The 26,710-nt window shown below is 41.4% G+C and overlaps 1 protein-coding gene across 8 annotated transcripts in view; it reads right to left on the bottom strand.

Annotated features, from left to right (window-relative positions):
• LOC134220602 (putative epidermal cell surface receptor) overlaps positions 1 to 26,710 on the bottom strand; it is a 160,050-nt gene that overhangs the window by 58,174 nt on the left and 75,166 nt on the right. For all 8 annotated transcript variants that reach the window (XM_062699704.1, XM_062699699.1, XM_062699705.1 and 5 more), the window contains exon 2: positions 18,703 to 19,442. In XM_062699704.1, coding sequence (XP_062555688.1) covers positions 18,703 to 18,799 — 97 coding nt within the window. In that variant the 5' untranslated portion in view covers positions 18,800 to 19,442. The remainder of the gene's footprint in view (positions 1 to 18,702; positions 19,443 to 26,710) is intronic.

Below are 26,710 nucleotides of genomic sequence, written 5' to 3'. Positions count from 1 at the left end.
AATCAGCTTTAGAACATTGCATTTTTGGAAGGCACCATCTTCGATCTCACATTACTGGGCAGTTAGTTGGGCGACGATGTTTTAGATAGGAAAGTAGAGCTGACGACCTGAACTCAAGAACATTTTGGATGGCCTTCAGTGTATTGAAATGCAGAAAGATCAGTATAACATTTCTTGGCAGGTTTTGATAGCTGTGGAAAACATTTTGGAGGCCGTTGTTGCGTAGGTCTAACGAGCCGAACTTCAGAACATTTCGCGCATTCTAGAATGTCATTCTGAGGCACGCAGCAAAATTTCCCATAACTCAATTGATTTCTTTGAACTGGGCAGGATGACCTAAGCTTGATTTGAAACAAGCATTGCGCTTCTACTTGATTGTAGATCTGACGACCTGAACTCAAGAACGTTTTGGATGACCTGCAGTGTACTGAAGTGCAGAAAGATCGGCATAACGTTTCTTGGCAAGGTATCCAATGATCTGTTGGGAAAGGTTTTGATAGCTGCCGAAAACATTTTCGAGGCCGTTGTAATGTAGGTCTAACGACCTGAGCTCAAGAACGTTTTAGATGGCTTTGAGTTTATTGAATTGCAGAAAGATCGGTATAATGATTCTTGGCAGGTATCCAAGGATCTGTTGGGAAGGTTTTGATAGCTGCCTAAAACATTTTCGAGGCCAATGTAGCGTAGGTCTTACGAGCTGAACTTCAGAACATTTCGCGCATTCTAAAATGTCGTTATGAGGCACGCAGCAAAATTTCCAATAATTCATTTGATTTCTTTGAACTGTGCCGGATGACTTAGGCTTGATTTGAAGCAACCATTTTGCTTCTACATGATTATAGATCTGACGACCTGAACTCAAGAACGTTTTGGATGACCTGCTGTGTACTGAAGTGCTAAAAGATCGGTATAACGTTTCTTGGTAGGAGCTGTTGGGAAAGGTTTCGATATCTGCCTAAAACATTTCCGAGGCCGTTGTTGCGTAGGTCTTACGAGCCGAACTTCAGAACATTTCGCGCATTCTAGAATGGCATTCTGGGGCACGCAGCAAAATTTCCCATAACTCATTTGATTTCTTTGAACTGGGCAGGATGACCTGAGCTTGATTTGAATCAAGCATTGCACTTCTACTTGATTGTAGATCTGACGACCTGAACTGAAGAACGTTTTGGATGACCTGCAGTGTACTGAAGTGCAGAAAGATCGGTATAACGTTTCTTGGCAGGTATCCAATGATCTGTTGGGAAAAGTTTTGATAACTGCCGAAAACATTTTCGAGGTAATTGTAGCGTAGGTCTTACGAGCTGAACGTCAGAACATTTCGCGCATTCTAGAATGTCATTCTGAGGCACGCAGAAAATATTTCAATAAGTCATTTGATTTCTTTGAACTGTGCCGAATGACTTGAGCTTGATTTGAAACAACTATTGCGCTTCTACTTGAATGTAGATCTGACGACCTGAACTCAAGAACGTTTTGGATGACCTGCAGTGTTCTGAAATGCAGAAATATCGGTATAACGTTTCTTGGCAGGTATCCAAAGATCTGTTGGGAAAGGTTTTGATAGCTGCCGAAAACATTTTCGAGGCCGTTGTAATGTAGGTCTAACGACCTGAACTCAAGAACGTTTTAGATGGCTTTGAGTGTATTGAAATGCAGAAAGATTGGTATAACGTTTCTTGGCAGGTATCCAAGGATCTGTTGGGAAGGTTTTTGATAGCTGCCTAAAACATTTTTTCGAGGCCGTTGTGGCGTAGGTCTTACGAACTGAACTTCAGAACATTTCGCGCAATCTAGAATGTCATTATGAGGCACCCAGCATAATTTCTTATAAGTCATTTGATTTCTTTGAACTGTGCCGGATGACTTGAGCTTGATTTGAAACAACCATTGCGCTTCTACTTGAATGTAGATCTGACGACCTGAACTCAAGATCGTTTTGGATGACCTGCAGTGTTCTGAAATGCAGAAATATCGGTATAACGTTTCTTGGCAGGTATCCAAGGAGCTGTTGGGAAGGTTTTTGATAGCTGCCGAAAACATATCCTAGGCCGTTGTTGCGTAGGACTTACGAGCAGAACTTCAGAACATTTCGCGCATTCTAGAATAACATTCTGGGGCACGCAGCAAAATTTCCCATAACTCATTTGATTTCTTTGAACTGGGCAGGATGTACTGCGCTTTATTTGAAACAAGCATTGCGCTTCTACTTGATTGTAGATCTGACGACCTGAACTCAAGAACGTTTTGGATGGCTTTGAGTGTATTGAAATGCAGAAAGATTGGCATAATGTTTCTTGGCAGGTATCCAAGGATCTGTTGGGAAGGTTTTCGATAGCTGCCGAAAACATTTTCGAGGCCGTTGTAGCGTAGGTCTTACGAGCTGAACTTCAGAACATTTCGCGCATTCTAGAATGTCACTATGGGACACGCAGAAAAATTTCCCATGAGTTATTTGATATCTTTGAACTGAGTAGGATGTACTCTGCGTATTTTTATGTGCACATTACATTTCGCTTTTATGGTAGAATTCAAGACCTGAACTCACGGATATTTTGGATGAACTGGAATGTTCCAAAATAGTATCTTCAATACATAAAATTTATTACACATATGTCTACAGTTTTTTGTGATATTTTTCCCTCCTGTCTGGTTTATTTCGTGATCAGATTTTAAGAAATATGACCATCAATCTTAGATCAGGGATATGGCTTTCAATATCGGTAATTACAGTAATCAGATAACTTGGAAACGTTCAAAATCACTTCTACTTGATATATTTCATGTATCTACTTTATTTTATGGCGCCAGAACTTTATTGTACTTGATTACTGAAGAAATTTGGCCATCACAGCAAAAAATAAGGAAAAAACACAGACATTTTCGATACTCATAAACGCGGGGAGGGGTCTAGCGGGGCGGCACCTATGTCAAAAGAAAGCGCTACTAATCCCCTTTGAGAAAAGCACGGGGTCATGAAATTTGGTCAACGATTTACCGAGAACGAGCACTTTGAAGGAGTTGACTGTCGTCCCGGCTTTTTGAGGGTTAAGGAGCTCGGCCATAAACCTTCTAAGAGCCACGGAATTGTCACTCCTGCGGAAGTTGCTTGCTATGGAGCTATGTATGGTAGCTGGAGAGGAGTGCAAGCTCCTCGCTCCATGCCAATGAACTCGCGCCACTGGGGGAGACCAATGCCGGCCATCGTGCGCAGAATCCGGTCCCTTTCAATGCTGAGAGAGATCCTGTATTCTCCGGAGGTGGCTCCGGCGAATGACACGGCTTTGCGGTAGATGGCCGCCAGAACACGGTGGCGAAGAGGCAGACTCGGCTGGTATTGAGGGTAACAATCCTGATGCGACTCGAACGTAGGAATTGAAAGTCGGCGACAGAGTTTCTTCGATATTACGGTGGGCTATACAGGTTGGTTGCAGGCCGTTGAATAGGCGGCTATCGTTTTTTTTGGGATGGGTTGGTTCCCCAACTCAATGGTCGGGTCGGATAGGCAGACGTTTCCTCGTACGCTTTTGCTGGCTGTCATGGTAAATTAATCCGTGTACGACCGGGTGTGTCACCAACGACAACCAGCAGAATGTCATCTGCGTATACATAGATGTTTGGATTGGAAAAACCGAACCTACTATCGGCTTCTAATTTGCCTCCCAGCCGCCGATTCTCTGATCTCTCCACAACCTTGAAGAAATAGGCCGATATTTTGTGACATTTCGGGAGGAAATGTTGTTCTTGGGGATGGGTATAACGAGGCTTTTTCGCCACTCGTCCGGAGAGATTTGATCAGACCATGATTGGTAGATCAACTCCAGAAAACGGATTTTGGCGGAGGGAGGAAGGTTCTTGATCATGGGATAACCAATCCCATCGGAACCTGACGATTCTCCGTTACTTCTTGATAGGTCGAAGGACGGCTCAGGAGTGGAGAACGGATAATTAAGATTGGCGTTTTGTCAATTATGGGGAGAGTTGAAGAGTGATGAAGATCTGCTGGTGATGGTCCGTTGAAACTTAGCTGGATAATTGTTGACGGAGACTAAAGCGGCAAAATACTCCCCGAGAGCGTTGCCCGCCTCAAGAGGATCCGAGATGGTACGATGGTACTAAGAGCGTTTTCCTTTCCCCAGAGCTCGGCCGCAGATTGGCCGGGGTTGACCGAGTCGTTAAAATCCTCCCACTGTTTGCTCTTTGCGTCAAGAATCACTGACCTGCATTCATAGTGCTTTTCTTCATAATCCTGGAGTTTTGGCGTTTACCTTGTTAGGATGACCGGCGGGAATTCTCCGGAGTGCTCGGAGGGCCTTCCTTCTCACCTTTACCACACGACGCGTGTCGTCCGACCACCAACGCAGAGCCTTTCGTCCTGGCCGAGTGCTAGCTTGTGGTATAAAGGCAACGGCGGCATCGAGGACGGTTTTGGTGAATTCGGGAAGAGTTGTGGGTGCGTTAAAAAGATATTTTAGTTACTAGATAAAGATTGTCGCTTCGTTTCCCTTTGTTCTGCTGTCCGGAACATGTTGGGTACCAAGCTGTCGAATCGTATGGATTTTCCTTCTTTGACATTTGAATCATTTGTTTGAGAAACTGCATTTTACACTATTTCGAGAAAACAACAAAAAACTGTTTTTGAACAAATTCGCACCGAATCTTTCGATTTCTTCGATTTGGCAAAACTCAACACCCTGGGACACTTTCATTAGCATTAGCATTAGCATTAGCATTAAGCATTTCGCACAAATTCGTAGGTGGTACAAGCCAAGACTATTGTATGAGAGTAGCATCACTTTCATCCGTCACCACAGATATTGATTTGGGACTAATCACTATCTCTTAGATGGAAGCAATGCACTCTCCAATAGTCGAGATCTGTCCTGGCCACGTCCTTGCGAATGCTGAGGAAGGGGAAGGATGGTTTGTTGGACACCTACTTAAGAAAGATGCAGAGAACTCTACGACCTCTCATAGGTGCCACGGGAGGTTTTGGGATTGTGTGGGAGGTTATAACAGTAGGAATCGTTTTGGTAGAACGTGACACACAGAAAGAACTAAGATAGAAATACAAAGTAGGAAAGGGACGAGCCTGGAATTGAACCCACGACACCCTGGGACACTTTCAGTGCAAAAAATGTAAGCAGTACTCCACAGTTGCTCTTCAAAGTACGTGGACATATGTAGTTTCTCAAACAAACGAATATTTGTTCATACATTCCTGAACAAAAAAAAATTTTCATGTTTTTTGCCAAAATACGTATTTTTGGACGAGGATTCAGAATATATAAAAATTTCATTTTAGCCAAAAATGTTACATATGCAGTTTCTCAAACAAACGGTTCATTTAGCTCCCCTATCCTCGCCAGCAAAAGATGTTCCGGACGACAGCGACAATCTTTATCTTGGAACTAAAATATCTTTTGTGCGTTACGTTCAAATTCGTGTCGAAGATGGTGGTCAATGCCTCCCAAACAGCGGCATCGTAGCGTCATATTGGCCTCCGGGTGATGTCCGGGGGCGAGGCGTGATCAGTGACCGAATTGTTTGACGACAATAAATACAAATACAGTCGACTCTCTACATCTCGATGTTCTATATCTCGATATCTCTCCCTATGTCGATGGTTTAACCAGTCCCTTTCCCTTCAATCTACATACATTTGGGCTTTCTACATCTCGATAACCTCCCTATCTCGATATTTCTCTATCTCGATGTGCAAAACCAATCAACAAGGACAGTAAAGTATGGGAACCCAACGTTAAGTAATCTCATGTTTACAAAAGTTAAGTAAAATTTACTCAACTTTTGGTTAGTTTCTATGTAAAATAAGTATATTTTACTTTAAATTACTTAATTTTGGGTTCCCACACTAAACCCTCGATTTGATTGAAAAGTACCTAATATTAGGTACTTTTTTCTAACCGTGTAAAGGCGAATTGTTTGATGTACCACTCATGATGTGCTTATCAGGAGAGAAGAAACCATATGGTCATGCGCTGGGCTGTTGTTGGAAGAAATCCGAGAGGTGCCATAATCGACGGGAGACTCGTACATGGTCAGATTTGGTTCTGGACCCAGAGAGAGGGTCGGGAAAAGGTGCTGGGCCTAATTGCAGGAAGTTTTAGGACTTATAACCCAGGTTGGAGTGCCTTAAATGCCTGCGATGCTGGGTCTGTTGGAACTTATTGCCCAGGTTGGTGTCCCCGAAAAGTGGTCAAAAAGGATGGGACACCTGAAGTGAGATTTTCAGGATGCCCGGAAAAGCTATGTTCGGTTTGACACGTTGCTTTTCGATAATTTGTCTCTCATGTCGTCCATTGGGGAAAAATAAAGTGGGAAAGATGTCCGTACTGCGGGGGCGGCTACCGGAGAATCTGGACAGGGTCTTCTGGAGAGGGTTTTAATACCTGGCTATCGGGAGGAAGCCCAATTGGCAGCGCATGAAGTAAAGAAAAGGCGAACTACGAGAAGCGGAATGAAAAAGCTTAAGCCATGATTGAGTCCTATATTGTTGACAGTCATCTAGAACATGTCCTGGATATAAACTCAGCAAACAGATGTTGAACAGTCGGAATAACTGGATTTGCTGTCTTGGATTTTATCCATCGTTGCCTATACTCTTGATGCAAGAAGGAAGATCATTGCAGGAGCTTTTTTGCAAGTTTGACGAACTTATTCTCCAACTGAAGAACGCAGGATCGAATATATGTGTCTTTATTCAGTTGTTTATGATACTGATGATGACAGTAAACGATAAAGCGGTAGTAGTCGAAAACGAGCTGGAATGGATTATGGACAGTGGAGCCAGTCGGCATATGGTCAACTAAAATTATTTATTTGCTATAGGGTTGCGCATGGTATTCCCGGCAGGCCATTCCCGGTACAGGATTAAACACCAAGGATAGAAACTTATTTTTACCTATTATTAAAACTCACATTTTTACTTATTATTAAAAATTACAAGACGTGTTTTGTGGCAATACGCTGGAAAATGGATTGTGGCTTGGAAAATCACAAAGCGCGTCTGGAAAGCCGCTGGAAAAAAGATTGTGGTTTGAAAATCACAAAGTGCGTCTGGAAAATGGACTGTGGTTTGGAAAATCTCAAAGTGCGTCTGGAAGACCGTTGGAAAATAGATTGTGGTTCGGAAAATCACAAAGCGCGTTTGGAAGACCGCTGGAAAATGGTTTGTGGTTAGGAAAATCGTTTGGTTTGGAAATCATAAAGCGCGTCTGGAAGATCGCTGGAAATTTTTTTTTATTTCTTTATTAAAGAGGCTTGCAGCCCAAGGCTGGCTCACCTCTAAAGCTGGAAAATTGATTGGTTTGGAAAATCACAAAGAGCGTCTGGAAGAAAATAAATTGTGGTTTGGAAGCCACAAAGCGCGTCTGGAAGACCGCTGGAAAATTGATTGGTTTGGAAAATCACAAAGAGCGTTTGGACTTAGAGAAAAAATCATTTTGCGCGCGTGCATTAACATATGTTTGAGCGCGCGTCACAGGCACTTTTGATGGCATGCGTATGTTTTTCACGGCAATCAATGAATTCCAAAGCTCACGATCGAATTCTCAATAAATCAATCGAAAACATTATAGACGAATCCAAATAAAAATTAGAAGACACACGACGGTGTTAACTTTGACAGATCCTACAGCACTGCATAGGAAGATCATTTTAAAATGCTTATAATAAATTCTAGAGAAAATGTAATTACAATCTGATTGATGTATGATACCGAAAAAAAAAGTTCCAAACTGTATGATAGATACATTTTTGGACAATATTCAAAAAATTGAGATAAGCTTCCAAATATGTAATTCAGAACTTTTTCCGTATCGTACATCACTCAGATTTTAATTATATTTTGTCTAGAATTTATTATATAAGCATTTTAAAATGATCTTTCTATGCTGTGCTGTAGGATCTGTCAAAGTTAACGCCGTCGCGTGTCTTCTTCTTATTTTTACTTGGTTTCCTCTATAAAAGTTCAATTAATCATCGTATAATTTTCTGCGGATTTGATCTTTAACATATCAACTACCTTTGAACGAAAGAGTGACGGAGGTGTATTTTTCTAGGCGTTTTGGCTGAAACCACCATACAAACTTCGCCAAAATGCGCCAGTTTATGCAACAAGCGATAGAGCTGAAAATTTCATAGGTTTCGCACCCAAAGGCACAATCTTAAGGGGTGCCCCGTAGAATTCAACGACTTTTCCTATCCTTGGCCAGTCTGATGGTAATTTGACTTAGAAACCTCGCAAGCAGGGTTTCAACTTTTCGTTTCAATGAGACCAAAGCAAGCGTTTTTCGGGCCAAGGGAGCATCTTTTTTCTTTGTTTATGTTCAGGATCATCTTTCACCAATCAATCTTTCTCCAAAATTAGCCTGGGAAGATAAACGAAAATCTTGCCTATTGGATGAAAATCCTTTTTCGTTTCACCACTTTTACCTCTCACTCACTTTTCGCGAGAATTATCGCAGAACAATTACAAAATTGTATGGCCGCGCCGGGATTCGAACCCAGAATAGTAACAATAATAGCTGTGGAGATGCATTTACTCTAGCCACACCACCACGCTATCTTTATGAAAGCGTTAAGTTATTTGGTCCACATAAGCTACTACCATTTGCATTTATGGTGCCACGAGAAGACTCGAATATGAAAGAAAAAGAACAAACCAACGTTGGCGGCAATCGAAGTGAGCGAAAAATGGTTATCACTCATCAGGCTGTTTTTCTTTCCCGAAAAGCGATTTCTCCCCGAAAATTTTGGTGAGGGAGCATCCTGTGCTCCTGAGATTGAGTGAGCATTACGAGCCCTGCTCGCAAGTATTAACTGAATGACCACTAAACCTCGACCACAAATGCTCCAGTGGGGGATGTGATGCCAATGGAGAAGAATTTTTTTTATTAGGTGTTTTTTATAAGTAAGAGCTCACGTCAGTTTATATTTTCACCTACAATGTTTCTAAAAGATGGAAAGATTGTTATACGAGTTTGATAAATAATGTAAAATATGTACTAAAGAAATGCCTGATGATTCACTGAATGTACCTAAATACACAATCATCAGCGCTTGCCTGGAATTGGTTGATCAACAACATCATCGACATTTGTTTCGTTATTTGTTTCCACATTCTGTACTTTGGCGCCCAAGCCATACCGGAGCGTTTAATGAACCTGAGTGCTAGTGAAAAAACTGTACGCGTCCAAGTTTCTTGGAAATAGTCAATTTGTATGCAGATTTATTTGTTGCTCAGTAACGCATTGAGTGGTAAGTTTCCTAACATTCTCAAACAGGTCACATGTGAATCAGTTCAATGACTAACTGCGCCTCTAAACAGAAATCGTGTTTGTCGTACTCGTTTCGTAAAAGGAACGGAGAAGGGACACGTGAGTCGAATAGAAACCAACCGAAGCGCGTTGTTTGGCTTATTGCATCAAGATTCCAAAGAGAAAGGTCTATTCTAGCCTGTTCGGGGATAGGAATCTGTTCAAACTAAATAATTCAATTGATATTAGAAACATTCACAATCCAAAATTAGAAATAAATAGTCACAATGCGTAATTTTTAATTGTTGCGTCAATAAAGATAACCAATGATAGTGAACGTCCCATAATTCAGTGGAAAAATCATTATAGCTTGTAAGGTAAGTTAACCGGTTTTGGCCACTTTTTTTCCTAATTCGGTCAAACGAAAAAAGCAAGTTTAAAAAAAATTTAGAAGTTATAAGCATAACACTTGTAGGGGCTGATGAGCTTCTTGAATAAATCGCTCATGTGAAATTTTATTCACTAAACTAGCCAAAAAAGGACCTCTGACCAAAATTGGTACAATCACCTTCATTTATTTTTAAAATATTGAAAATGTTATCCAGCAGTCCTTTTGATCCTGGTTTTTCTGAAAAATGTTTTGTTAATCCTAAAAGCTGTCCCATTGTTCAACATTTTGATAACAACGGTATGGGGAAAGCCTACACACTACTACCAATAACAACGGCCTAGCTAGTAAATATGGCTGCTATCAGTAGGGAGTCCATTTCCCGGCTCTTTTCCTTAACTTAGGATTTGAGATCTGGTGTCAGCAGAGACTATATCCTAGGGCTTGACGACCTTCTTCAGGCCAATTGTGAGTTGTGGTGCTTGCCTAGGATGTGGTGTGGGGTTTGACAGTGGGATCTGTTTGTAGTATTCAGAGTTGCGGCTAATTATTTTAGTTTGTATAAGTGATTCTAGACTATGAATTGATTCTGCTACTGCGGATAGCACATCAAACATAATCAATCAAATATACCAATTTCGTGAAATCACATATTTCGCGTGTCCCAATTTACCGTACAATGTGGCAAGTTTCACATTAGACTTGATTCGAACTCTCAATGTTGCATATGCACAAATACTGATCCCTATCGTGAAAAAAAATGTAAACATTGCCCTCATGAAACTTCACTCTCCATTTGAATACGGGGAAATAAAAATTATCGTATGACGTCATGATGCAACGGTTCATTGCTGCGCCGCAGTGTGAGATGGTGTTGGTAACGCCATCGGATTGAATAGCAACGACGAAGATTGCACCGGCAGTTTGTTGTTAAATTTACAAACGAACAGTCGCACCGCTCTTCAATGGCGGATTCCATTCAGCCGTTTTCGGCTGGAATACGACATGTCGCAGTCGGTAGAAATAGTGTTTGGTTTTGTAACTAGCACATGAAAATGGTGCTTGCCACATCCATTAGTGTGCTAGTTACTAAATGGTAAGTATGCTCTCATTTTATGTTGTGGATTTATGCTAAAAAAGTACTGCATTTCGGAGCGAGCAGGTCTCCGAAATCAGAGAAATAAATACCGAAGCGAGCAGGTCTTCGAGTGTTTAATATAAAATAATCCCGGAGCGAGCAGGTCTCCCGAGGATGGAATAAAAGATATCGGAGCGAGCAGGTCTCCGAGGAATTTTTTTTGTTTATTCCGGAGCGAGCAGGTCTCCGAGGCATTTTTTTTGTTTATTCCGGAGCGAGCAGGTCTCCGAGGAATTTTTTTTTTTTGTTTATTCCGGAGCGAGCAGGTCTCCGAGGCATTTTTTTTGTTTATTCCGGAGCGAGCAGGTCTCCGAGGCAATTTTTGTTTATTCCGGATCGAGCAGGTGTCCGAGGCATTTTTTTTGTTTTTTGTTTATTCCGGAGCGAGCAGGTCTCCGAGGTTTTTTTTTGTCGATTCCGGAGCGAGTAGAAATCCGAGGCATGTTGACGTAAGATTACGTCTGTGTATTATTTAGAGTACATTTTGTGAATGCGAAGCAGACTTTCGTGGCATTTTCGTGTTTATTCCGGAGCGAGTAACACTCCGAGGCATGTTGAAGTAGGGCTACGTCTGTGAATTCAATAGAAGAGTACACTTTGTGAATGCGAAGCAGGATTCCAAGGCATTTTGTGTTCATTCCGGAGAGAGTAAAACTCCGAGACATTTTAAAGTCGAACTACGTCTGTGTATTATGTAGAGTACATTTTGTGAATGCGAGCAAACCTTTGAGGCATTTTCCTATTTATTCCGAAGCGAATAGTACTCCGAGGCACATTGACGTAGGATTACATTTTGTGTTCATTACGTAGACGTAGGACTACAGCTGTGTATTCTAGTATACTTTGCGAATGTGATGGAGTCCGAGGCATTTGTTGTTGATTCCGGAGCGAGTAGAAATCCGAGGCATGTTGACGTAAGATTACGTCTGTGTATTATGTAGACTACATTTTGTGAATTCGAAGCAGACTTTCGAGGCATTTTCGTGTTTATTCCGGAGCGAGTAAAACTCTGAGGCATATTGGAGTAGGGCTACGTCTGTTATTCAATAGAAGAGTACACTTTGAAAATGCAAAGCAGGACTCCAAGACATCTTGTTTTCATTCCGGAGCGAGTAAAAGTCCGAGACATTTTGACGTAGGACTGCATCTGGGTATTCTATAAAGGAGTACATTTTGCGAATGCAGAGTAGGATTTCTAGGTATTTTTAAATTTTTTTCCGAAGCGTGTAGAACTTCGAGACATGTTGACGTTGGCCTACGTCTGTGTATGTAAATGTAAATGCGAAGCTGGATTTCAAGACATTTTGTGTTCATTCCGGAAACTCCTAGGCATTTTGACGTAGGATTACGGCTGTGCATTCTATAGAGGAGTATACTTTGCGAATGTGAAGGACTCCAAAGCGGGAGCGGAGCAAGTAGAACTCTAAGGCATTTTAAGGTAGGACTTCGTTTGTGTATTCTATAGAAGAGTATACTGTGCGAATGCAAAGCAGGATTCCGATGCATTTTTTGTTTTTTTGGAGAGAATAGAACTCCAAGGCACGTTGACGTAGGACTACGTTTAGGCATTCTATGGAAGACCTATGAAGAAAGATGTAGTATTTAAAGTAAGCGGCTAATCAATATTAGTTATTAGCTAAAATACGGCGGTACTTAACACCAAGTTTGTTCTTTTTTGCATTGGATATTCATGGTACTAAAATGTTATGAAAGGATTAAATTTATTTTGAAGCAATTTAGGTTTGATTTTGCTTTATTTTGAAAAATTTATAAAACTGAAATCATATTCTTACAAAGTTGAAAGAGTAGGGAAGGAGAAAGATGTAGTATTCAGAGTTGCGGCTAATTATTTTAGTTTGTATAAGTGATTCTAGACTATGAATTGATTCTGCTACTGCGGATAGCACATCAAACATAATCAATCAAATATACCAATTTCGTGAAATCACATATTTCGCGTGTCCCAATTTACCGTACAATGTGGCAAGTTTCACATTAGACTTGATTCGAACTCTCAATGTTGCATATGCACAAATACTGATCCCTATCGTGAAAAAAAATGTAAACATTGCCCTCATGAAACTTCACTCTCCATTTGAATACGGGGAAATAAAAATTATCGTATGACGTCATGATGCAACGGTTCATTGCTGCGCCGCAGTGTGAGATGGTGTTGGTAACGCCATCGGATTGAATAGCAACGACGAAGATTGCACCGGGAGTTTGTTGTCGAATTTACAAACGAACAGTCGCACCGCTCTTCAATGGCGGATTCCATTCAGCCGTTTTCGGCTGGAATACGACTTCTATAAAAAGCTGCATGCATCCGCAAGCAGGCTCCACCAAACCGACCGTGTGCCGCTCAAAGTGCACAAGCCCAAGTCCTGGTGTTAAGTGAGAGACTAAACAGACCTGACACGACGTGCAGGCCCAATAAGCCGCATGTAAAACCAATAATTGTTTTTTGAATACCTTTTTTTTAGCTTCAACATATTCACACTCATAGATCATAATTTCTTTTTTTCATGTCATTATTTACGAGACTTTCAGCCCTAGGTTGGCTCGCCTCAGGAGTAGATCATAAATATATAGTACTTTGTCTCGCCCAAAACTGATCAATTTGCTGATATATTTTTTTACGTACACAATTTATCTAAAAAACAAACCGGTTTTTCAAAATAATTTTTACTTTTTTTGACATTATTTTATCATGACACCTTTCGAATTAACTTAGTAGCCAAACCAAAATTAACAAAAATCGATCTTTCCGTTATCTGATGATAAAGTCAACTTAGATGACATGATTTGAAATTATCATACAAAATGCACGACAAACCATTTCATCGGAGAGATTTTATTTCGATTGTCAATTTTTTTCAAAAAGGAAGGGATATAAATTAGCAAAAATTAAGCTGTCTATTCTTGAGCCATGCGCGGTAGTACAAATGCCAACTTTGTTTTATATATATATATATATATATATATAGATGATCAAAATTGAAAAAAATCATGCAAAATTGTACGAAAAACCATTTCAACGAAAAGATTGGGCATTGATCTTTAAAGTATTCCATTTCATCTAAACATTTTTCCTCGTAAATAGAAGAATAAAAGGGATATAAATTAGCAAAAACGCTCTCCACGTGATGGCAAAAACAGTGAAGCAACTCCGTTCAGAAGATGCGCGTTCAAAAAACAGCAACCCGCTGCGTCGAAAACGGACATCGTGCGGTACTTTGTGGACGCTGGATACGCCCGTTCCGGCATCTATAACATCTTGGCACTAGCACTGGCTACATACCTGCGTGCGCTTGGCCGGGAGGTCGGTGCAACCGGCTAAACACTGAAAAAAGTACCAGGTGAACATAAACAAGGGATTGTTTTTAAAAGCAATTATTTGCCATAGCGTTTTTATAACACCATCCGAAAATAGTCAACTTTGTTTAATGCAAACGTTATAGCATCATCAACGTGTGGGCGAAAGGAGACCCGACGTCGAGAAAGCAGCGTTCTATGGAGCCGGAGCAAACATACGATGGATGTTCACTGCGGGATGTCAAAATCGTCATCGGCGACATGAACGCAGTGAAGTCGGTAAGGAAATGTATAAACCATCGGACCGGATAGTATGCATACCGTATCGAAGGACAACGGCCAACGATGCATAAATTTTGCGAAATGGAAGTCCGAAGAACTTTCGTCCCCGCAAAGCCACATGGAAATCAATCGACCAAGAAACGGAAAACCAAATAGACCACGTTCTAATCGACGGTAATTTCTTCAACGACATCACGACCCTAGCAGCACAGTTAGGACCAATTTGATTGCTACAACTCACTGAAACACCACGCAAGAGCAAACGAGGCACGATACAAACGGGCGCGGATTTTTCGAAGGGAAAAATGTTAGCAGGAAGATCGAAACCGCGAAGACACGGAGCAACTGTACCGCGCAAATAACGCACGAAAATTCTATGAGAAGATAAACCGCTCACGTAAACGTGGTCCTTACGTGACCACAGGCTGATATGTGTAACGACATATACTGGAACCTTCTTATTTATGTGGGCTTCGTGGCCGTGCGGTTAGCGACGTCAATCGTCTAGACGCATGTGCTAGGGAATGTGGGTTCGATTCCCGCCCCGGTAAGGAGGAAACTTTTCGTGATCGAAATTTTTTCCACTGGTCCATGTGTCCTGTCCGTTGTCTCTAGGTGTTAAATGTTCAGTCTGTACGACCTTTGGTCGAAGAGGGTGTTCCTGTCTTTTTTTTACGAATGAGTGTAAGGTGATTCAAAGATGGCACTAGCAAGAGCATCTGATTGGCGATGTGGCAGACGAAGGTGGCGGTATGGTAATGAACCTGGGAGCACGAGCGCGGGACATACGTTTTCCGGCTTCAGATCTCCATAAACTCCAGAAGGAGATCGGCCGGCTGAAGAACAACAAAGCCCCTGGGATTGATTAACTACTAGGAGAGCTGTTTAAACATGGTGGTGAGGCACTGGCCAAAGCACTACACTGGGTTATTACCAAGATATGGAAGGAGGTGGTGCTGCCGCAGGGATGGAAGGTGTCGTGTGTCATATCTACAAAAAGGGTGATAGCTGGATTGTAGCAACTACCACGCAACCACATTGCTAAACGCTGCCTACAAGGTACTCTCCCAAATTTTATGCCACCGACTAACACCAATTGCAGGAGAGTTCGTGGGGCAGTACCAGGCTGGATATATGGGCAAATATTCCATCACCCACGGACCAGGTGTTCGCTGTACGTCAGGTATGTCAGGTACTGCAGAAAGGCCGCGAATACAACGTGCCCACACATCATTTATTCATCGACTTCAAAGCCGCATATGATATAATCAATCGGGTCCAGCTATGGTAGTTAATGCGCGATCACGGATTTCCGGATAAACTGATACGGTTAATAAAGGCGATGTGGGTAGTTCGAGTTTCAGGGACATTCTAGATCTCCTTCGAAACGCAAAGGGTTACAGCAAGGTGATGGCCTTTCAAGCCTGCTATTCAATATTTCAGCATTGCTTTGGAGGGAGTAATACGAATTAAGAGCAGGGATTGACAGGCATTGATATTACGGCACGTAACTTTGACAAGAAAGCAAATCGGATTGGACTTTGGTGACCTCCGATAACGATATCAGCAGAAAAATTCGGAGACGCATCGTGGCACGTAATCGTACGTACTTTGAACTCCGCAAAACGCTCCGTTCGAAAAGAGTTCGCAATCGTACCAAACTGACAATCTATAAAACGCTTATGGAGGAGCCGAATAGAGCACCAGTTGCATCAGCTGTTGGGAAAACCAACCATCGTTCACACCGCGAAAATCGGAAGTCTACGTAGCTAGAATGTCCGACAGTAAGCCGGTGAAAATGGCTCTTGTTTGGTTTGGTTTTGTCTTAATTCGCCGAAAAATAATTGATAAAAATCTCAAACATCAACTCACGGCGATCAATTTAAAGTAAACAGAGGACTTTTATGCTCTGCACAGGCCACTCCGGCCTTAGCCTGAATATAAATAAATAAATATTTTTCTAAGTAGAAAATAAATGCCATTTTTTTCTCTCAACAAAATATTCGCCGTTTCCATTTGTGTTGTAGAATAGTTTATTTCTAGGAACTTATCGGAATAGGAATTTATCGTTTACTGAAATTTGTAATCCCTTCGCTATCTCCAACATGTTCCACCGTTCTGCATCCTTGTCGTTAATTGTACGGAAGAGGTTAAGTAAAACACCTTCTACTTTGAGGAACTGATTTCAAGTGACGTTCATATCCAGTAATCTCCAATTCATTACTAATTATGGGTATGCTATACTCATCAAGATGGGCTCGGAAAAGTTGGTCAATTTTTTGCACAGGCTGATAGTCAGAATCGTGGGACACTAGGGGGTCATATGCCCCATCTATAAGAAAGGCGACACGCTGGAGTGTGAGAACTTTCTAGTGATAACTATCCTAAATGCCGCCTACAAAGTGATGTCCCAGATCATCTTCCGCCGTCCAATAGTGAATGAGTTCGTGGGAAGATATCAAGCCGTTTTCGTTGTCGATGAACCAGATCTTTACTTTATGACAAATCCTTGAAAAATACCGTGATTTCAAGGCAGCATACGATAGTATCGACCGCGTAGAGCTATGTGAAATCAACTTTATCGAATAATGGAAAAATGCTCGAATGAAACGCACACGCTAATAATATTTTACATAGTATTTTTGTAAATGCACTCGCAACTAATTCAGCATTTCAACTAATTTTCCGATAATGTGTTTGATTGATAAATTGTGTTTTTTAATAAGACACGAGAAAGGCATTACCAGTGGTAGGTGGATTAATCTGGGATTTTTCCTACATATTTCCAAGTTCTAATCGAGCAAGTAGCATTACCTGTTACAAAGTTGGATGAAAAAGGCTTCTTCAGCTTAAAAACTAACATATTCAACCTAAATTGTTTGTTTGAAATGCTGGACGAGGAATTCCATAAATGTTGGCAAACAGCTCGTAATAAATTGAATTGACGGGAGGCTGTCCTCGACCTCATGCATTAGTTCTGGCCACGCAAATATCGAACATAATGTTTCCCATGTGCTCAATAAAGTAACGACATAGACATAGCATAATAGTGCGCTCATTAAATAGACTAGACATCTCTGGGTAAGAAAACATAGCGTATTAAATTCTACTCCATTATTAACTACCAATGAATCGTCCGTTGAGACAGAAATCAAATCAAACGTTTTTCTACACTCGAAGGTTATGAACTAGATGATGATCGGAAAGAGGAACGTGTAAAAAACAAACACCATGTGGATTTGGATGTTGTTTACTGGTTGATCTTTACCTCGTCCACCAACCGCTACCACTACCGACTCTGCTGTTACCTAGATGGAAGTGAGAAACACAGAGTCTCATCAAAAGAAAGGAAAAACAGGTTTCTGTCGTTTAGACGTGTTTAAGTCTTTAGATGCTAGCAGTTATATTGGCATTCAATCAACAAGACGTTTCTGTTTGAATACGATCTTTGAATAACGAAGTAGGGGAACAGACGGCTTTGGCAGGTTTTGTTCTATTATTGGCAGGGGGGTTTTTGTCGACCGAATTTTATGAAATTTGGTCACAATATTCTTTGATATGCAAAGAATGTTTGAGCCAAATTTGAGCATAATCAGTCATAAAAAACCCCCTGCCAATAATAGAACAAAACCTGCCAAAGCCGTCATTACCCCTATTTAATTTTCTGTTTTAAATCACGCTACAAATATTTTGATGTGCTGGATTCTGAAGACATTTTTTTTGGAACAGATGTAAACAAGGCCGATACAAATATTTTAAAATATATATATGTATCTTGAGTTTTTGTTCCCGAAAGCAATATTTTAAGGAAGCAATAAAGAAATTTTCGGAAAATTTTGAGCATTTTCAAAACTTTCTTTAACAAATCCGAGGACCTTTTGAAGACCAGTAGGACAAATTTTAAATTAAATGTTTGTAACGGCCTAATAGCGAATACAAAAAATACAACCGTTCCGACACAATGTTCAAAAAGAAACAAAATATTTGCTGTTGTGATTGTTGTTTTGATAAACAAAAGCACATACTTTTAAGGAGAAAAATCATTAAAATAGAAGAGTTTGTTTTATTTCAATGTTGGGAAACTTAATGGAACCTTATTTAGATATTTCCAATTTTACATAGAGTACACTGTTATAAAAAGTATTTACTCAACTTTTTTTTCTTGTAGATCATTTACATTTTGTTGCTGTCAGAACGTTCAAAAAAGAACCAAAATTAGATTGGATTTCATTTGCGTACTGAAATCACGCAGGATAAATATGCGAATAAATACAGATAGGACATTAACAATACACACATACCTTCTGAACTGCTCTGCCCCGTGCAAACTGCAACCATCAAGCACTGTAATCCAATCAGCCAAATCAGCCACATTAATCGGTGGTTCGATTTTCCCATTTTCCTTCGTACTTTTTTTTCCCTTTTTCCAAAGCTATAACACCACTTAATTCACCACTGCACTGCTGTAACAACAGATTGGATTACCGTGGGTGTTACCCGCGGTCCGTCGGACGATATTTCTTCTTCCGGCACCCTCTGTAAGATGCAATTTCCAGAGCGAAACAAAAAAAAATGAACTCAAAATATCACTATCAAATCATCTTTACGATTCCTTCCAATATCTCGCTAATTGCACAACCACGCGGCTTGGTGATACCTACACGCGCAACCGCGCCTCAATCGAACAACACGCGCCACTGACTGCCAGAGAAAGCACCTCTCTGGCTCTAATTCTTCGCAACGCTACGGCCACCGATGGCGGTGAGGATTGTGCTCCTTCTTATGCAACGGCGGTGACGACGACGGTGGTCATAAAACATTTTCTTCCTGCTGCTGCACCCAGATGAAATTGATTACATTTTTCGAACCAATTTTCATGACACACACAGAAGCAAACCGTTATCGGGCGGATTAATTTTCGATCCGATTGACACTTTTTCTCGAATCACTTCAGCTGTGTAACGGCATTTGATTGTCGAACCAATTATCGCCTGCGGTAACGAAATTATTCACTCTGACTCAGTTGTTGACAGATTGATAGCTGTAAATAAAATAAGAAAATGGTATTTGGTTAGAAATTTATTTAGATTAAATATTCATTGAAAATGGGGAAAGAACGATTTCACTATTTGATTCTATCATTGGCTGGGCCGTACGTATGGTTTCTTTTTTAATTTGACTTTTTTCTATAAAATTATTATGAGAGCGAATTTCAAAAAGTATGATACCAAAATGAAACCTGCTGAAGCAGGTTCATTCCCCATAGATTCTTAGCTATAATTGTCACACGTAACTAATGACTAATAGACTTTGCACCCAAAGCAAATTGCCATCTAGCCGAGTGAATGGGTATGTGGGATTGTTTTACGTAAGGTGGGATTTTTTATAACTTTTTTATGACTCAATGCTGACGTGAATGTCATTTCACTACCGCGTCGTCGCGTCGAGCGAAAGTAGCTCAGAAGAGTTGTAGCGCCCACGGCAATGAAATGTGAGGACAAATAAGGTAAAAACAAGAGCTAAATTATAATCATAATAATAGCTCAAATGTTTCTCTTTGCAATCCTTCTCCAGAGGGTGTCCCACACCAAATAGCATCATGAGAAAAAACGCTGTAGAAAATTATCCATTTGGGTATTTTCTTTTGAAAATTTGGGCAGAAGTTCACAGGATTCTGTTTTTACACGAATTTTATTCACTCGTAGTTTTGATCATGGGACATCAATTTGCAACCAATTCAAAATACTAAATAATTCAAAGAAAAATCCCATGGTAATTAATATGCGTTAAATATTTAGTGCAAAATTGATAAATCATGTGAAAACAGAATTCAGTGCAGTTTTAAGTGTATTGTCTACACTGTGTTTTTAATGCTGTCAGTTTTTCGAAAATTTCGAAATCACCCGAAAAGCAACGACGCAAATTGATTTTGTGCAAGCACCTTGAAAATCTTCAACTCTCTCATCGGGAAATCGGAAAACAACTCGGAATCGTGCAGTCAATGGTGAGTCATGTGAATAAACATTACAACGGAGCTCTGAGCATCGAACGGAAGGAGAAATGCTCTATTAGTGATCAGGATCAGATAATATTATTAATAATCACACTCACTCCCTTGTGAACGTGTACTATACACATGTGGAATTGTTGGCTTGACAAATGGATTGTGAGTGATTCGCTCATGTAGTAAACGAATGGCGCCATTCGTGACAACTGGGACTGTAAACGAGGAGATTTACCTCAAGGAGTGTCTACAGCAGCGTCTGCTTCCTCTGTTGAAGCAACATGGGGGCCCAAAGGTCTTCTGGTAGGATCTAGATTCGTGCCAATATTCAAATGTTGTCCAGGAGTGGAACGAATCCAATGGAATCACTTTTATACCCAAGGACATGAACCCATATATATTGCTGTTTAATCCAGTGTAAACTCCCTCGCGGTGGGACGCTCGTTAGAAGAATTGTGTTATTGTGGATCGGAATAATCACAATTCTATGTAGGTGGGACCGCCGTATGCACTGCCATTGAATTGTTTGGAAAAGTATTTTCCTTTGCATTGGCGGGACGACCGCAAGAAGAATTGCGTTTATTATCGGAACGATCACAATTTGGTGTAATTGGGATGCATCGCCATTGAATCGAGTGTTTTTTTTTGCGTCGTTGGTGAGACGACCGTAAGAAGAGCCATCCACAAGAAATGTTGTTTTGGATCGGAATAACCGCCATTTTGCGTAGATTGGACACTTGCAAAAACAAAAGTGTTATTATGGATCGAAACAATCATAGTTCTTTTGTTTTTGTTTTTGCAAAATGTGAATAGTCGTGCTTTATAATCTCAATTTTAATTTTTGCTGATTTATGGGTCCTGTGCACCCCGAGTGGTGCAAAGAACCAACTTGAAACATCTGTGGGGAACGCCAAATTCCTCAGAGCAAACACAGGTTTGTGGTGTATTGCTTAAAGCTATGAAAAATTTTATTTTAGCATGTTTTTTTTATAAAGAATGAACATACGACTCACATATTTTGGTGACAACCTTCGATTATAGAGATTCGTTTCTTGATCTATGGATGCGATGCTGTTTGCCTGCCTATAAACAACTGATGTTGAAATCTATTTTAGAATGCACATAGTACACTTAGGGGCCCTCCTTAGCCGTGCGGTAAGACGCGCGGCTACAAAGCAATACCATGCTGAGGGTGGCTGGGTTCGATTCCCGGTGCCGGTCTAGGCAATTTTCGGATTGGAAATTGTCTCGACTTCCCTGGGCATAAAAGTATCATCGTGTTAGCCTCATGATATACGAATGCAAAAATGGTAACTTGGCTTAGAAACCTCGCAGTTAATAACTGTGGAAGTGCTTAATGAACACTAAGCTGTAAGGCGGCTCTGTCCCAGTGTGGGGATGTAATGCCAATAAGAAGAAGAAGAAGAAGTACACTTACAGCTTGTAGCCGAAACAAAACCAAAGATATGCCTGTGATAATAGCCTTAAGATGATGTTATTCCCAAAGTAAACAATAGGTTATAAGTTTGATATTGTTTTACACTTTTTTATGTTTTTCAGTTCACTGTGTATATAGATTTTTTTACTTACTAGGATTAAGAATGATAAAGAATAAATTCAGTTAATTTTAGGGTCTGAATCTCTTTTAGTTACTCAATTATTCGAGAAAGAATCGTTTATACGACCAACACAACTTTGTACAACGTGATTTTCTCCTCTATCGTCAACACGCTGACTCCTCTCACATGACATTCTACGTCAACGGCGAACAGGGATGTTCTTCTTCGACTGAGCGTACTACAGCGTCGCCGCAACAAGGGGTTTGTCGTCACATTCTCCCACCCGTAAACCTTGGTGACCATTCCGGGTGTCGGAAGATCCGTGACCAGGTTTAGCTTCATCTAAGACGTCCAACAACGCCAAGTTGACTGTTGCTCGTCGCTGTACTCCTGTCAATGTCTTCACCATTGCTTGGCGAACGGTACCGTCCTTTCCTGCGATAACTGCCACAATTCGTCCACGAACCCATAGATTTCTAGAAGCCCCGCTTGCAACCATCACTAAGTCCCCAACTTGTAGATTTCTGACGTTCTCGAACCACTTAGTTCTTCTTGCGATGACTGGTATGTATTCTTTGACCCATCTTCTCCAAAAGTTAAATGTTATATTGAAAAATTCTGCCGGAGATCCTCGTCTTGCTACGAAGCGTCGCACAGCCATGATGCACGATTCGGTAGAGAGACTGTGCACCACTTCAAGGTGCACAGCACGTATAGCCAGACACGTAAACAACGCTACCCATCGTTTCACCTGGCTCCGTCCTACGCGTACTGGACCGAAGTAATCCAGTCCGACAGATGTAAACGGCTTTAGGAAAGGTGTTGTTCAGCACTTTGGAAGCGGGCCATGACAGGGGGGTATGGCTTTGCTTTTGTAATTCGACACACGGTACAAGTATCGGCAACTTTGCGAATTATTGATCGTAGTGTGGAAATTTCGAAGCGTTGCCTCATTTCATTAACGATGGTTTCTCTATTGCTATGACGTAGTTGCTGATTATACCAGTCGACAAGTAAGAAGGTAATACGATGCTTACCCGGTAGAATAACCGGGTATTTTGCTTCAAAACTTGCATATTCTGCCGCACCGACTCTGCTACGCATCCTCAAAACACCGTGTTCATTGGCGTATGGCCAAACTTTGTAAATAACACTAGCCTTACCCACTGTAGGATGTTGACCACTACAGCTTCCTTTCATCTTGCTCAATATTTCGACTTCTTGGGAGTAACATTCTTTTTGTGTCAATTTCCAAATTTCATTTTCAGCACTTTTCAGTTCATCTTGCTGCAATATTCCGAGATGAAGTGGGTTGCCGAGCTGTTGTTTAAGAACCGCAACACGAGCCCCATGGTACGATGTAGTTTCTTCCACTTACTGAAACGCTCAACGTCGATCAGTGGCTGGCTACAACTATGATGTAGTAAACGACTGCTAGGATTATTGCTACCCGGGCGTAATTCTTCTTGTGTGCATGTAATTGTAGATTGCTTTGGCCACTTTTCTTCTGTTTCATATAGGAATCCAGGAACTTGGAACCACTGACTGTTGGATTGAAAAACAGGTATGCCATTCCACTTAGTGGCTTGGTCTACTGCATTTAACTTAGAGGGAATCCAGCGCCAATTTGTCTGCTCTGTAGTGGTCAATATTTCGCCGATTCGTACTGCTACAAATTTGTTATAGCGGCGGTGCTTGGAGTTAATCCATGCTAATACAGTCGAGGAATCACACCAGCTGACTCGTCGGTGCACTTTGAAGGAATGGCTTTTTTTTTTTGATAGATTCCAAATAACGAACGCCAAGGACCGCTGCCTTCAACTCTAACCTAGGTATAGACAGAGTCTTCAAGGGGGCCACTTTGGACTTAGCTCCAACAAGTGCTATATTGACTGCGTCGTTTGCTTGTAGCCGAAAGTACGCAACGCAAGCATATGCCACCTCACTTGGGTTCACAAAAAGATGAATTTGAAGCTCGTTGTCATATCCTGGGATCAGCGATTTAAAGTAGCAGCGCGGAATGCGAAGGGCATCGAGTTGAGGAAGAAGCTGTGACCACTGTTGCCAGCGGGTGAATAAAACTTCATTGATTTGTTCGTCCCATTCACATCCCGTAGCCCAGATATCTTGCATGACCACTTTCCCATGGATGAGGAAGAAGGCGATGAAGCCAAGCGGATCAAACAGGCTCATTAGCACTTTTAGGACGTTTTGTTGGGATATTATGGAACTCCAGGATAGTCCTTAAATCATCTCTCATTCCGTGCCGATAGTTCGAACGAGCCAGACGTGTGTGCTGTGTCTCATCGCGGATTGTGTTCGGTAGTGCGAGTCTATTGTGTGGTGCCTACCTACGGATCCAAGGCGATCGCTGTCGGCGAGTGAAGTAGCTGCTTCTGGCGACGCCAGTGAAGCAGGCTATTGTTACTGCTGCTACCTACAGCAGCAGGGGCAGATAAGTAGAAACGTTTTTATTGTTCTCCCATCTGCTTGATTCGGAGTGGGACTGATAGAATAAATAAAATTAGTTTTTTTAAGTTTTTTTTTCTGATTAGCTATTAGTCTTAAGTTAACATAAGCAAAATCATCCTTCCACCTTGCGGGGTGAGAATGGAGACAGAGACTGTGGAAGGCAATGGGCCTCCAAAAGATGCAGGGCGCACACGATTGTACCATGCGGCTTCGCCTGGGCCTTGGGTTGTTTACTTTCGGCAGAAAGTGAAGAGCCTAGATTTTCTGGGCATAAAACGAGATTTGACGCGTCGTTTTACGAAGCTTGAATTCAGCCAAATCAACAGGAACAAACTACGCATCACCGCACCTACATACCAGGTGGCGAATGAAATTGCTGGCGACAGGGCGTACAATGTTGAATATTTAGTTTATGTGCCCTCGCGGGAGGTCGAGATAGAAGGCGTAATCAACGCAGCGAGCTTGACTTGCAAGGATGTGCTTGCAGGGAAAGGTCGCCTAAAGAACGCCCTGCAATCTACCGTGGATATTCTGGACTGCAAGGAATTGCATTCAGCAGCCACGGTAGATGGCAAAAGGTTTATTCCAAGTCAGGCTCGCTTCGGGTGACATTCGCCGGTTCGATGCTTCCAAAATATGTCGATATAGAAAATATGTTGTTTCCGGTGCGTCTTTTGTGCCAAGGGTATTTAATTGTACCAACTGCAAACAACTTGGTCACACTGCCGAGTTTGTGACAACAAACCACGTTGTGGCAAATGCTTAGAAAGACATCAGGAGGAGTTCTGCCAGCAACAAGCAACAAAATGTGCTTATTGTGGTTTGAACCCTCCCCATGGTTTGCAAGAATGCCCGGTGTACAAAAAGCGCACCCAAAAAGTGAAGCGCTCGTTGGTACAGCGCTCCAAGCAGTCGTATGCGGAAATGGTTAGGTCGCAAGACACATCCGCCACAGCCACTGCATCGACTGCTATTTCAGCCACCGTTCGTGTAAGTGATTATTATGATTCCATATCAATTGACGAATTGGACTCTGACGCAGCCGACATGGATGATTCTGCGGAGGTACACGTGCCCGAAAAGAGGAAGCAACCGTCTTCCCGGGATCGCGCCGTAAGAGAACAAAAGTCATCCATAAAAGCTTGCCAAAATCTGAAGGTAATGGGGGTTTATTTAAAATCCCGAAGCAATCTGTCCCTACTGCTTCTTTTGATCCTAGTTGCAGTAAGACATTCCCGCCATTGCCTAAATCCGATGTTTCGAAGAAACATCCGGCTAGGAGAATCAACGAAAGAAAAAAACAAATTCGCACTTCTAGAAAAAGTATTCCGTCCAAGCGAGGATTGATCTCCTTTAAGGACCTTGTGGACCGTTTTTTGAACTTGTTCAATATTCCGAATTCATTGAGGCCAATCATTGACCTCTTTATTCCAACAGTTGAAAGTTATCTGAAGCAATTGACTGTTTCATGGCCCCTTCTTGCAGAAATTGTATCTTTCGATGGATAATACGGCCAACACCGAAGATACAATCACTGTGCTGCAGTGGAACTGTCACAGTCTGAAAAATAAATTAGACGTGTTCAAGTTTTTGATTCGCAATTCCGATTGCGATATATTTGCACTCTGTGAAACATGGCTTTCTTCTGAAGATGAAATCAACTTCCACGATTTTAACATTATTCGCCAAGATCGGGATGATCATTATGGTGGCGTTCTTTTGGGGATCAAAAATTGCTACTCCTTCTACAGAATTCCCATTCCGACTGTTCCCGGCCTAGAAATCGTCGCATGCCAAGTAAATGTGAAGAATAAAGATCTTTGCATAGCTTCAGTGTACATTCCTCCAAATGCCTCTATTAATCGTCGACATTTTTGGAGCGCAGTCTCCCTCCTATCATCTCCAGTATTGATATTGGGTGATATGAACGCACATGGTATTGGATGGGGCGAAACGTATGACGATTATAGAGCGCCTATTTTCTATGATTTGTGTGACGATTTCAATTTGAATATTTTGAACACTGGTGAAGTAACTCGAATAGGACCAAATGGTCAACAAAGCCGTATTGATCTGTCTTTATGTTCAAATTCACTATCATTAGATTGCACGTGGAAGGTAATTCAAGATCCCCATGGTAGTGATCATATGCCGATAGTTACCACAATTAAAAGTAGCTATCAACAATCTGAGCAAGTTAATGTTCCTTTCGACCTCACGAAAAACATTGACTGGCCAAAATTTGCATCGGCGGTAAAATTTGTATTGAATCAC

This window comes from Armigeres subalbatus, chromosome 3 (assembly GCF_024139115.2).
Source record: "Armigeres subalbatus isolate Guangzhou_Male chromosome 3, GZ_Asu_2, whole genome shotgun sequence".
Lineage (NCBI taxonomy): Eukaryota > Metazoa > Arthropoda > Insecta > Diptera > Culicidae > Armigeres > Armigeres subalbatus.
The sequence above is the reverse complement of the archived record's forward strand: the minus strand, read 5'-3'. Positions and strand labels throughout refer to the sequence as shown.